The sequence below is a fragment of the Typopeltis vanoorti genome, chromosome 12 (genome assembly GCF_054136105.1).
Source record: "Typopeltis vanoorti isolate ZY-2024b chromosome 12, IOZ_Tvanoo_1.0, whole genome shotgun sequence".
Classification (NCBI taxonomy): domain Eukaryota; kingdom Metazoa; phylum Arthropoda; class Arachnida; order Uropygi; family Thelyphonidae; genus Typopeltis; species Typopeltis vanoorti.
The window spans coordinates 17,602,295-17,617,364 of record NC_143560.1 but is presented as its reverse complement, the minus strand read 5'-3'; the positions used below and the strand labels follow the sequence as shown (position 1 = coordinate 17,617,364).

Below are 15,070 nucleotides of genomic sequence, written 5' to 3'. Positions count from 1 at the left end.
ATAAGTTTAATGGATTAAAGGACTTATATAAGGTAGATGGTTTGAATTTGAATGGATTTGGTGGTATCTGGAAAAAGTATTGCTGAATTGAATATGCAAAATCAGAGAGAGAGATTTTGTGTGTATGGTGGGAGGGGGGGGGCAGACTGTTGAGCAAATACACAGATACCAGAGGCAGTTGAGTATAAGAATGTGTAAAACACGTGTAATTGTGTACTGCCGATAACAGACAAGAATGAAATAGTTAGTATTGAGTGTAACAACAGGTAACAACAGCAGTGGTCCTGGGTGCTATTGCACTTTACGTACATTAATGCCATAAGCATTCAAAACAAGGGAGTTTTTGGCATTGGTAAGTTCATCTTGGCCAAAGGTTATTGGCATTAGTGAGACATGGCTGACAGAAGATGATATAGTTAGTTGGATAGAATGTGAAGAGTATAGTTATTTTCAGAACTGCAGCCAAAGAAAGTAGGAGTTCAACTGGAAGCAATTGAAAATAGTTTCATTTGAGACTAACTGGAGTGAGATAGAGGCGAGTAGGACAAAATATATAGTTGGTTGCTACTATAGACTAGGGGGATGTGAAGGATGATGTGAATAGTTGTTGTTGTGGTTATAGCCTTTCGATTGTTTAAGGTCAGCTATATATATATATATGCCACCATCTAGGGAAATGACTATGAGCAAGGTGGTTTCCTGTTGCCTTTTACTTGCGTGCTATATTCTATGACTGTACTCTGGTTTTCATGAGGCTGGTTTGCCTGCTTGCCGTATGAAAAACTCCAGATAAACAGGTGAAAAAACCCTGCTGTCCACCAAGACCATCTAACTTGGCTATGGCTGAGGAAGATCCTTAAGCTCCTCACGTTGTCGACAGGAATCGAACCTAGGACACTCCTTCCCCAGGCATATGGTTGCGAAGCAGTGGGTGGTGAGCAGGTAATTATTATGGGGAACTTCAACTATGGGAACATAGATTAGAAGGAGGAAAGAACACACGAGAGGAAGGAAATGGAATTTATGCATTACTAAGGAATAATTACCTGAGGCAACATGTGATGGAATGTACTAGGTGTTTGAGAGTGTTAGATCTAGTAATTGCATCAGAGAAAATGTCCGTAACCAAGTTGACCACATTGATGAGTTAACCAGTTGGTGAGGGCGATCATATGGCTTTAACTTGGGAGTTGGTGAAATGTGTGGAATTTTCATTTAAGAGAAGATATATTGGAATTACAGAGCTGGTAAGTATGCCAAACTTAGGAGATTGCTTGGAGCAATGCTATGGCATGAAAAACTACAAGGGCTGGTTATTGATAGTGCATGGGAACTGGTAAAGGAGTGTTTAAGCGAATTAATAGCAGAATGCATACCTATAGTCTGGAGGATAAATCAAGTCGGAGTTAAATGGATGAATAGCATCATTAAGCAGGAGCTATAAAAATAAAATAAAATAAACATTTATGGAGGGAATTCAAACAAAAAGGTGACCAGCAGGCACATCAGCAGTATGAAGCCAGAAAGATTACCAATATGGCAAGAAAGGCGAAATCAGAGGTCAAAGGTAATCTCAAAGAGTTCTTTTGGTATGTTGTAAGTAAAAGGAAAAATTATCACTAGGGAATAATTTTAATGAGTGCTGACAGTAGAGATGTAACTGAATCAGACAATATAGTTGAATTACTAAGTGAACACTTTGCAAGAGTATATCATCCAGGTGGAGATATTGCAGTAACAAGAGCAGCAAGGGCTTGTATGGAAATCGAGGTGAGTGAACTGGAGGTGTATAGAATATTACAGAACCTTGATGTGATTACAGCTATGGAATTAGATGGTATACTAACTCAAGTTTTACAGAATGGTGCTAGGGAATGGGCAGTGACCACATTGTTTAATTTAAGTCTCAGCTCTGGATTGGTCTCAAGGGGATGAAAAGAGGAAAAACAGTTCCACATGAAAGAAGCTCCATGACTCAGGTAGCAAATTGTCATCTGATCAGCATCTCAGAGTCATGGTCAGGATATTAGAGAAGTTGGTTAAGAGCAAAATACAGGAATCGATAGACAGGAACAGGATACTGTGTGTGTATGTGGGGGGGGGACAATACAGTTTTGTGAAAGGTTGATCATGCCACCGCACTTATCCTTTATAATACAGTTACAGCTGAGTTGGATGCAAGTAATGAGTTTACAGGGATACTGCTGTACTTTGCAAAGGCTTTTGACAGGACTGCATGGAATTCTAATAAGTGAATTGCATCACATGGGGATGGATATAAAGTTGGTGAAGTGGATAAGAGGGTGGTTGATAGAGAGATACTAGACAGTAATTTATTTAGGAATAGAGTACAATAGAAGGATTACTTCGTTACTGAAGAACATCCTGATGAGTAGAGATAATTAGGTTATTATATTTCTAAGGGTCTTTTTAAGACTCCATCTTGACTATTATGCACAGACATGGTCACCTAGGTTTCTTGGTAATGAGGAGGAGGCAGAGAGGATCCAGGGGCAAGTGACCAATATGGTGGTTGGTCGGTCTGTGGAATGCACCTTATGAGGATTTGTAGGTTACAAAAATTGGTTGACAAGTGGAAGATGGATGAAATGATTGAAACATGAAAATTACTGAAGGGTTTTTACAGGATTAATATAGAAAACATTCTTCAGAACAGGTCTGGTAGTGGGAGAACTAGAGACCATCCTTGGAAATTGAGCAAGAGTATGGTTAGCAAGGTGTGAGGACTAGATTTTTTGTTTGGAAAGTGGTGGATGAATGGAATAGATTTCCAGAATCTGTTGTAGATTCCATGACCATGAATGTGATTACAAAGCAAAATATGATAGATATTGTGAATATTGGGTAGTGCTTGGCATGATGTTTAGGATTTTCCTCGATGAGTCTACAGACTCCATGGAGTTCCCCGTATTAATAATAATAAAGTTCTTTTTAACTTTTTAAGTTATCTTGTGAAGTAAAGTTGTTATACTTGAAAAATTAATGCCTTTAGTGTTTATTTTTGTATTAAAAGGGCATGCTGATAAATTATTAACTTGATCTAAAATAACATACAGAAGTTTTTGAAACTTATGAAATATTGTGTAAATATTTCTGATTAAATACAAATAATGATGATACACTGCTTCTCTTTCATGGTTGCTCATCACTCAGTTACTAATCAAACTTAGCAGATATATGTTCATGTTCTTTCCTTCCTTTGATTACTTTGTGCTAATTTTTCACTTTAATGCTAGCATCAAATTAAAAATGGTTAGCAGAAGTGTTGTGTTTGAGTGCAGCATTTGTAAATCGGAATATATTCAGTTTTTACTAGCGAAAATTTGTATATGATTGATTCACATTAACATCCAGAACTAAGGGAATAGTTTGTTATAATGTGAAGTTTCTTGTAGTAAATTTCCTTGAGCATATCTTTTAATGATGTGAAACTTCATATGAAATGATTTGTTAATTCTGAAAATGCAAAAAAATTTTGTTATCATATTTATAGATTACAGATTCATTCATTGCTAAAAACTGCAACCATCTCCCAAAGAATTATCATTGATCATTACTAAAGCAAACTCATAAGGACTACAGGAAGAGTTTATTATAGTAGATATTTGTTGTAGTGAAATTCATTATGATTAGCATTATGGCCATGGAGATTTGACCAGAACTTTTTTGGTAGTTAGTTATAGTGAGCAAGTTTGTTATAATGGTGTTTCCTACAGCTTGATAAAAAAATGTTTCCTACATTTTTTATCAAGCATGCTTAATTTATGACAAGCCCTGCCATGTATTGAGATGTATTTCTAAACATTTCATGCTTATAATTAAACTTTACTCTTTATATTTTAGGGGAAAGGAAAAAAACATCTTTATAATATGTGTAAAAAGACTAATAATAAGTATAAAAACAATAATTGCTTTTAATGTGTATTTTATGATTTGATAAATTGAAAATGCTATCCATGTCATCTTAGGTAATCTGTTGCCACCTTCTCATTACCATGCTTATCTTGCTCATATCTTGAAGGACAACACACCTCCACCAGCATTTCCAGTGTCTGTTCTAACAACTGAGAATCGAAATACTTGGGCAAGTGTCAGAGATCACTTGAAGAAACTTGGTAATAGTGAGCAGCTTCACTCAATTGATAGTGCCATTTTTGTGATGGTTTTGGATGATGTAATGCTTCAAAATGACTTAATAAAATCAGCACATCACATGCTACATGGTCCAGCAGCTAACAGGTGTGTAATTGCCTCTTTATATATTAAGAAATCTTTACTGTACTTTACATGATCTTTTCTGTAAATTAGACAATTGCTGTAGCAAACCACTAGAGACTAGAGACATAGTTCAATATAACACATACGTTGCTATAGTGAATTTAAGATAAAAATGTGATCCCCCCCCCCCCCCAGCCTGTACTCTATTTGCATGAAACAAAAGAAATCGTGGGAAACAGAACAAAGTAAATTGCAAAAAAATAGAATAAACAAAATTGTGAGAAATGAATGAACTCACAGGAAATAACGAAAAATCTAACAAAATGTTTGGGGAAAAGAACAAAACAAGCTGTCAAAAATAGAACCAAAGGAATTGTGAGAAGAAGAAAAAAAAAGAGAACTAACACAAAAAAAAAATATTCCAAACAAACAAAAGGAAATTGGCTGAAATCAAAGAAACCATGGAAAATAACAGAAATTGTGAAAACATAAGAAAGGAAATGAGGGAAAACAGAAAAAAAAGAGACCTCAAGGAATAAATTATGGAAAGTAACACAAAATGTGTAGTAAAGAAAAGTAAATCACCAGAAATATAACAAATGAAATTGCAAGAAATAAAAGAAATCATGATAAATAAAAGAAATCACAAACAAAATATCAGGAAGCAGAACAATAACAGAATTTCCAGAAATATTATCAAGAAAATTGCCAGAAACAGAACAAAAGAAATCACTAAAAACATAAGAAAATTTCTAGTAATAGGACAAAAATTTCTAGAAATAGAACAAAAGAATTTCTGAGCAATAAAAGAAATCACAGAAACAAAGAAAACTGTGTGTGTGTGTGTGGGGGGGGGAATCATGAGAAATAGAACAAAAGACATCACACAGAACAAAGAGGAAGTGGTGGGAAATTGTACATTCACTACAGAACACAAAGGATTGTCATACACCATACATTATTATTATTATTATTATTATTATTATTATTATTATTATGTGACACCCACATAATAAGTCCAGGGAGTCCAAAGACTCATTGAGGGAGAGTGTGCCAACAGCATCAAACAATTGATCCCCCAACTACTAACCATGCTCAAACTTGCTTAACTTTTTGAGTGAGCCATTAGTAACAGAGGCTGTACCAATCAACTAACCTTTAAGGATTGTGGAAGAGAAGCTTGGTGAAGAACAAGCTGGATTCAGGCCAAGTAGAGGCTGTCAGGATTAGATTTTTTGTCTTTACGACAAATAGGTGAGAAGTCATTTCTGAAATATTGAAACCTATTCTTAAATTCCTGTATCAAAATGGAAAGAAAGAAAGACAGCATATTTTTTGCATCACATAATAACATTAAAAGTTTAAGATGTACTTAGCATTGAACCTTTTATTATTATGGTGTTAAAAACGTAAATATTCTCAAAGACTAAATGCACACAATAATGACAACATGAAAAAATAAAAATGCAAACAATAATAGGAAACAAAGGAAAAACTGGAAGAGTATGAAATTACAAAAATGAAAATCCAGAAATAATGTTTAAATTTTGAAATTATTATTTTGTATGATGATACAATGGCCTTGAGCTCATTATGGGGAGGCACAGCACCAACCCAATCCTTCCTAATTTTATTCAGGCTCGGGACGTCATAGCTGACGAATCAGGCATCCTGGGTTTAAGTATTCCTGACTATAATCTGTATGTGTATTCAAGGGTCTGGTTTTCTTGTTCTGGGGGATGAAAAACCCAAGTTTCTGGGTGAACCCCCCCCCCCCACACACACACCTCCATATGAGACTGGCCAACTCACCTTTCGTTGAAATAGACCAGATAATGGTTCCGCACATCATAGATGCTAATAGAACCCAGATTTTTCTGACCAAAGGGCTTCATCTATACTCCACTGAGCTATGGAGGCTCAATTTTGAAATATTATATTAACTCAAATTAGTGTCACTTATCTGAAATATTTGTAATAAGCTAATTATGTGTAGTCTGTACCATTACAATAAAAAATAACTTAAACTTCAGTAATGAGTCAACTTGTCAACCAGTTACAAAGAGGAAGGGAACAGAAGTGATGAACATTAGTGTGCATTAGTTGGCCTTGGGGAGGGGTTGATAACTGATGTGAATGTCAGCTTCCTGAATGGACAGAGATTCATTGATTTCAGCTGGCATAAATTGATATTATTCTCTCGTAGAACTGAAAATTAAAGAAATATTGCATAATACATAGCACTTATTTAATTGAAAGTTTAAAAAAGTTAATAAAATCTCATAAAACAGGCATGCTGGCACCAAAAGAACACATGAAAATTGCAGACATAATTAAACTGGTCTCATAGCTAGTTACTCAAAAGTCCTAGGAATATCAAGAATAGCAGTACATTTCTCTGAACCATGCAGCCTTATAACAAACATGACTACTGAAAAAAAAAAAAAAAAAAAGCGAACCAAACCATGTAGGCACTGTGATATTCTCAAAAGAATTCATCACTGTAAATTACCCACTGTAATAAACTATTCTTGTAGTTCTTATGTGTTTGCTATACTGAGAGTCAGCTATATCATGAAATTATGCTATTAATGAGATTAATAAAACAAGTGTTGTATGCTAAGATAATAGCAATTGAATGAAGTTGTGACCTAGATAAAGAATTACACAAACTGTCCACTGATTTAGAAACCTTTATGCTCACGTACGTGAACATCATTTACACAGCATACATGCAAAATACTTGGTCACGTGCATCACCATGTGTTCTGGGTAACTATTTAAGAATTCTGCTTGTTGGTAATCATCAGTAGTGTTAATCAAAATGGAAAAAACAAAGGATCTTTCGGTGGTTCGATAAAGGGCTTATTGTGGGTGCCCATCTGCCTAGAGCCATGATTTTGAAAACAGCAGAGCTGACTGGTTTCTCAAAAGGTGAGATATCTTGGGTATTTAATCAGTGGAAAAATAATCCACATTGCTTATTTTATTATCTAAGAGGTGTAGCTGTGGTCCTAAGACAGTCTATCAGGAATGAAATTGCCATTGTCTGAGAAGTTCTGTTTGTCTTGTATGGACAAACAACTTCCTGTGTGCAGCAATTGACAAAAGCATTTAATGAAGGCTATCTCATGACCTCTTTGCAGGGAAGTGAAAAGGATTAGTATTTTTCCATATTGGCAGTCGCATGCCTATATGGAAACCACTGATTTTTGCAAATAACTGGAAAGTTTGTCTACAGTAGTGTCAGGAACACTGTGACTGGACACTGGAAGACTGTAAAAAAGTCATGTGGTCCAACGAGTTACGGTACACCTTTTTTGTATTGATGGCAGGCAGAAAGTTTGGCCAGAAAACACAACTGGCCAGAAAGTTTGGCCAGTTGTGTTTACCTTGTAAACACAACTCAAGGTTTTGGAGTGGTGTCATGGTGTGAGACATGTTCTGTTGGTATAGAACAGGCCTCCTGATATTGCCAGAAAGTCAGGTATCCTCTAAGGAATATCTGAACATTGTTGCCAGTCAAGTCCATCATGTTGACCCACTATTTTATCTAGCAGGTGATCGCACAATTATTATTAATATTATTACATGACACCTCCAAGGAGTCCAAAGACTCATTGAGGGAGGGCACCTACTCTACAACTCTCCATCTCCACCACTCAATTCACCAACTACAGCAAACCACATCATCTACTACCTGCCACTACTAGTATTTTCAATTGGCCACCAATTGTTCAGCAGTGGTTCAGCAAGCATAGCAGTGACTTCCACATATTCGCTGGCCACCACAAAGCCTGGATGTGAACCCTATTAAGAATGTATGGGAGATGTTAGAAAAACAGATCCAGGAGCAAAGTCCTCTTTCATCAAATCTGAGCTAGTTAAAATACATTCTGGTGAATCTAATGTGTGTGTGTGTGTGTGTGTGTGTGTGTGTGTGTGTGTGTGTGCGCGCGCGCGCGCGCTGTAATTTGGGCTAAAGGAGGTCCAACACATATTAAATAAAAGTTTCTAATTCAGTGGCCAGTAGGTGTAGTTGTGTTACTATAGTTTTTTTTTTTTTTTTAGTTTTTTTTGTGCTGCTACAGCAATTTTTTTCTGCATATTTGTTAGTACAGTAGATCCAGTTAATAGGTCTGCTGATTAATCGGGACAACCATTTTATTTGGATAAATCTGGATGAACAAAAACAAAATGAGAATATAATAAAATTTACTTCATTTATTTGGGACACAACGCTGTTTAATCGGGTCAGCCAGTTACCTCTACCACATGGAGCATTAGAAAAATTACGTAATCTTGCTTCAAAAATTGGTGCTAATGACCTACAGTATGCAATATTAATGAAACAGGACTATTTTATTGTGCCACATTGGGTGGTTCCTTGTGTTATAAAATGTTACTGTTTGGATCATCGAAAACAATGAATCACGTAACAGTGTTATGCTATTCAAATATGTCAGGAACTGATAAATAAAAGCTGTTAGTTATTGGAATAAGGGATGGGCTTTGGTGCTTTAAAGGGGTTAGAATGGAGAGTTTACCAGTTCAGTACAATGCAAACAAAAATGCATGGATGTCATCTTAATTTTTTAAGACTTGACTAACAAGTTGGGATATAGAATTACAATGGAAATCAAGAAATATTTTACTGGTTTTTGACAGTTGCTTAGGAGGTCAGCACAAAAGTTAATCTCTTTCAGGCAGTACAGTTTATGTATGATTGTTGGCAAGAGATAAGCAACAAGTTCATTCAAAACTGTTTTGCCCACTGCAGTTTTAAGCATTCAATCAAAGATATTCTAGATATGGCCAGTAGTGAAGATGATGTCTTCACTACTGGCCACATCAGAAACTTGAAGTCTTTGCATCCAACCGCTGTCGGTGCCTGGTTATTTTGTGCCCTAGGCAAAGTTTACAAGTGTGCCCCTTATTTCATAAACTAAAATGTTTGTAATTGACATTAAACAAAATAAAATTGTCTTTCAGGTTGAATTAATAGGTAAATTAATAGGTCTTTTTTTATTTTCTTTTTTAATAAATTTGAAAATTCTCTGTTATAATTCATTTACAAAAAAAAAGTTATAAAATACCGAAATTTAATATTTTGAAATGTTGACGTTTTAAAATATTTATCTTAACTGAATTTTAAATAGCAGTAAATTCAAATCATTTAGGTAAGGAACGAAAAAGAACCAAGATTTAAATAGTAAAATAGTGTGATGTGTGAGGGATAAGGAAAAAGAATCGATACCTAAATCATATAACACTATTTAATTTTGATATTTTAGTAAAGTATGAATAAAGCATAGCTTGAAGTTTTGCAAGCCCTTCATGGCTTGAGGCCTAGGCAGTTGCCTAGTTTGCCTAAATGGTAGCGTTGGTCCTGCATCCAACATGAGAGAACATTAGAAGAAAAAGGAAGTAATAAGAATGACGAGCTGGAATGAGCACCTGCCCAAAACGCTAGTAAATTATTTTTATTTATTATTTTTTTTATGTTGCTCCCACCCATGAAAGGTTATTTACAAACCTATAGTACATTTGGTACTATGGGTGGGCTAAGGATTTTTTTAATTTTTTTATTAATTTTATATATTTTTTTGTATTTTGAATCAATTTTTTCATAGAATCTATTTTTTCATAGTGTAGAAAACTGCCCTAGAGACCCAACATGGAACTTTTTAGGCTTCCAATAAATGGGGTGATGGTCTTACACTGGGCATTGAAATTCAGGAAGGCAATGCTGTATCTGTACCACCACATGAGCTGATTTTATTTAGAGTCAATTGAAAAAAAAATGACAGCACTTGATCATTTCCTACGTCATTAATTGTTAAGAACTGCATGCATGTTTAATACATGTGTAAATGAAATTATTTTTATGGCAAATATTTTACTTTAAGCCAATTGTTTAACAATAAGTTAGTAATTTTGACACATTAAATGAAGAACTTGTCTAAACTTGTATTTTGTCTTATGTACATAAGACAAAATACCTTTTAAACTCTTGACATGCTACTTTGTTTGCTTGGGAGCAGCTGCTTAATTGGGCCAAATTATTTTGCAAGGTATACTGCAAGTATACCTTTAAAAACATATCTTACTTATCTAATTTGATTGTTGCTAAGACTTGGAAATATCAGTACAAGCGAGATTTTTCTCTGAACTGTTTTTCTAACTACGATTGTATTTCATCTATTTCCTCATTGCATTTTGCAATAAATTCAGATAGATTTATTAAACACATTTCTCATAAATTCATTTTGGGTTTATTTACACAATTGCTACAAGTGCTTTTCCTCATTCTCTACTCTTCTGCTTGTATGCAGAGAAGATAAAATTTGTAGGAACTAAATAAAGGATCTAGAATGAATTTAATGTGATTCAGTTTAGCCTGAAATTGCTCTGGGTTCTCCCCCCCCCCCCCATCCTGCCTGCCTGCCTGCCTGCCTGTTCTTCTAAGAGCTATAAGATGGTGAGGGATATAAAAAATTTAGACTAAGTTAATATTGGGTTAGAATTTACTCTCTAATCTTCATATTCTTTCCCCTTCACTTGTATGAACAATCTCTTTCCCTGTTAGATATATTTAGTTAAGTTATAGCTAATGAACATATTTAACATATTTCCCAATTGCTATTAGAAAACAAATGTTAAAATCGAATGTATTTATTGCCACTTGTAGAAATTATATATGATCACTGATATATATAAAGCATTTACCATAACATGTATATACCAGTTAATACAATTTTTAATCTATAGGTGGTTTGATAAGTCCTTCCAGTTAATCATCTCAAAAGATGGAAAGGCAGCACTAAATTTTGAACATTCATGGGGTGATGGTGTAGCAGTTTTACGTTACTTTAATGATGTTTTCAGAGATTCAGCTACCAATCATTTTGTTCATCCACATTCATCTGTTGCAAACTTAGATACATCACAGCTTGTTAAGAAATTAGGTAAATTTTTGAATATATTTCTCAATATTTTGGAATTTTGGTTCTGATTTTTACTAACAAGTAAGTGTATATATATATATATATATATATATATTAAATACATTTATTGGATGATGTATGTTTCGTAATTAAATTTAAAAATCATCTATTTTCTTATTAGAATGATAAGAAAAGATTCCATTTAATTTTAGGTAATCAAAATTTAGTGCGATGAACAGATAAAGTATTTTAAATTGTGACTCTCTTACTGTGAATTATTGGTTCATGAATGAGAACAGCATCGTATATTTTTAACTCATACATCTTTAACTTATTATGTCTTTCATTGAGTCACAGTTTTGCTGATATTATTATTTACAGCATCTTCATGGGGTCCCGAGACTCATCATGAGAGACCCTATACTGTGCTGATCTTTTTCATTTGATAATCCTTAAAATTATCAAATAAATAAAACTTATATCTCCCTATAGAAATGGAGTTTGCATTCATAGCCCTAGGCTAGCCAAAGAAAGAGTGTTCCAAGTTTTATTCTGGTCACTGACTAGAGGAACAAACTTTTTTCCTAGGCCTTTCTTTGACTGGTTCCTGATTTAGTTGATCTCTAGCATGGGCAAGTAGGGTTTTCCTCTTAGAAACTCTCAGGTTTTTAATCCCACAACTCAAAATCACCTATAGAATTCATATTTTTCAGAGATTATGTATTGCATTAGGTTTAGGGACCACAAAATGGTTTCAGTAGTATGTTGTACTCTTTTCACCAGAGATGCTGTTTAAAAGCATTGATAGTTTGATCACCTATCTCTGATTGGTTACAGGTATATATTGACTTCCCGTTAGTCTAAAAGTTAGCTAAAATGACCTCTCCTACTCCCTTTGGGGAATAAATGGAAATATTAGATAAAATCCATTCCAGTTCTGTTTCTTCTAAAAGAAAAATTATCCTCATTTATTTTGACAATACTCAGAAACAAGACAGATTCTCTTCAAAAAGACTTTTATCATTCAGCTTTTCCAAAGCACAACTTTCTCATAGATATTCCTGATTATTCAAAGAAAGGGTGATTATCTCTTTTAGTTACATTATCTTACTACTTAACAACTGGTTTACTTTACACAGATCTAGTCCACCACAGAATTAATATTAATATTAATTAATATTACCAATACAATATGATAAATTAATGAGAGCAGTATCTTTACAGATGGTATTATGTCCTTAAAAGCACTAAAAATTATCGGCTGTACTCACAAGAACAGGAAAGTAATATAGCCAATCAGCAATATATCTCTCATTTATCAAGGTGTCTGCTTGCACATATTATTGTTTGTGATCCTTGAAGATAGCATTGTAACATTTCTGAAATATCAGTAATGTTATTAATTAATTAATGTTATTATAATTAATATTGGGTATACATTGTAATTTCCTGAAAAAGAATAATAATGAATAGCCAATGTGTAAGCCTTTTTACCACAATCCTCCATCCCCTCATTTTAATTTTGGGTTGAAATTCTTATGGGAGCATTAACAACATAAGAAATAGCTGCATTCCAAATTTATTCAAAGTCAGTTGAGGAGGTGTCTGTTCTAGAGAAAACTTCCTTGGCCCTCTCGTTTTAGTCTGATTATACTGGATTTCTCAGAGTATCCTCAAGAACAGAGGAAACAATTTTGGTCCAGATTTGGTTAGATATAGTTGAAGGATGTGATCTGCAGAGGAGGAAAGAGAGGAGACAGATGGGCAGAAATGATTTGGGAACACTTTTTTTTCTCTTTTCGAAGTGCTTTCATTTTTTATTAATGGGATATGTTTATTAATGAGATTTATGGTAGTTTTAATAACAAGAGAAATCAGTAGGCATACTTATATTTTAGTATAAATCATCATCATGATTTGATATTGTAATGAATGGAAAAATCATGAACACCTATGAGACAAAAATTACAAACAGTAGGTAAACATTCTGTTTTGAATATTTGTATCCACATAATGGATTAAATTTATTTTCAGAGTTCAAACTTGATGAAACTGTTATATCTGCAATACAGAAGGCACAAGAAAAGTACAAAGATGTTACCACTTCCTTACAGCTAAATAGTTTACAGTATCAAAAGATGAATAGGAATTATATCAAAAGCTGTAAATTAAGTCCAGACTCTGTCATGCAGGTTGCATTCCAGGTAATTTGAATAATCATTAAAATTATCACCATAAAAGATTGAATTACTCTCATAATTTTTATTTATCATATGAATTAACATATTATAAAATATGTAAATATGTGCTATAAAGCACAAAATTCATCTTTTTTTTTTATCATGGACAAATTTTACTCTTTGCATTTGTATTATGCTTTTACAGACAATAATAGTATTTATTTGAATATAAATCATTTGGGAATGGAGCATTAGAAAAATAGTATAATTCCTCTACAGTATTCTTTCATTGGCTTTTATTTTGTGCTTTTTTTTTTCATTTACTTCATGCATTTTATTTAAATATATATTTATATTTAATTTTTATATAATTTATATCTATCTATCTATCTATCTATATATATAAATTTCAGCCTATTTTTTACCCACTGCAGGGTGAAGGCCTCTCCCATCGCGGGAGGTTTTGGGTCTCCTATTCCCATGGTGACCCAGTCCATATTGGGAGAGGACAATCACAAACATCTGCCTATGTGGGATTCGAACCCACAGCCTCTTGGCTGGAGAGCGGATACTCTAACCACTCGGGCCGACTATAAATATATATTTTATAAAAACATAGGGCAGAGATATTATCCAAGTTGGTAATGTCTCTACTCTATGGCCATTATTCAAGCACATATACTGTTATAATTATAATATGTGGTTAACATAAGTATAATGTTAATATTATCCTATTATTTTGATGATTATTCCACTATGTCTATGCCATATATATGTGTGTGTGTGTGTGCGTGCGCGCGCTGCTTGGAAAGAAGTCAATGGACACAATAGTGTAGTGTGAAAAACAAACAGCCATGGCACCCACCTTAATAAAACTGCAGCAATCCTATGGGGCATACTTTCCACAAGCATACGATGGTGATCAATAGGAATTTTGGGCCATTCTTCCTATGCTTGTAATGAGGTCCTAAACTGTTATGGGGCAGATATCCCTAGACCTCACCCGATGCTCCAGTTCACCTCACAGATGTTCGGTAGGGTTGAGATCAGGGTTGTGTGGAGGCCAGTCAAGTGTGGTGATGTTCATGTCCATAAACTATGCATTGACAACAGCAGCCTTATGACATGGTCCATTGTCTTGCTGAAAGAGGCAATGGTCAGTTCTTTAGAAATGCTACAAAGCAAGAAGCATTGCATGGTTCAGAATGTTCAGATACTTCTCAGAGTTTGTTCATGGCACCACAGAGGTCCAAGGCCAAACCAGGAAAAACAGCACCTTACTATCACACCGCTACCTCTGAATTTCATAGTTGGGGTTATGCACTCTATTAAGAAATGTTCACCGGGCATCCATCATGCCCACACCCATTCATTTGCTCGGTAGAGGGTTTAGCATGATTCATCACTCCATAACACAGCTTTCTAAGCTATCACGTCCCACTGTAATGCTCTCTGCACCACTGAAGATGATGCTGCATATTGGTTCGGATAATGTGAGGCTTGCATATTGCAGTCCTACCATGGAAACCCATGTTGTGAGCCTCAGTTCTGAATGTTTTTGTGTGGATTCATGTCCAGTTGATGCCTGGAATTCTGCCTTCAATATGCCAGCCATTGAATGGCAATTTTTACATATTATCCTTCATAGCATCGTACATGTTTAGTGAGTGTGGTTGGTCATCCACTGCAGGTAGCACTTGCAGT

At 34.6% G+C, this 15,070-nt stretch overlaps 1 protein-coding gene across 1 annotated transcript in view; it reads left to right on the top strand.

Moving 5' to 3' along the window:
- The window catches only part of CPT2 (Carnitine palmitoyltransferase 2), a 153,521-nt gene that overhangs the window by 115,955 nt on the left and 22,496 nt on the right, over positions 1-15,070 (top strand). The window contains exons 8-10 of the mRNA XM_090401463.1: positions 3,990-4,260; positions 11,011-11,207; positions 13,221-13,390. Of these exons, the coding sequence (XP_090257589.1) occupies positions 3,990-4,260; positions 11,011-11,207; positions 13,221-13,390 (638 nt within the window). The remainder of the gene's footprint in view (positions 1-3,989; positions 4,261-11,010; positions 11,208-13,220; positions 13,391-15,070) is intronic.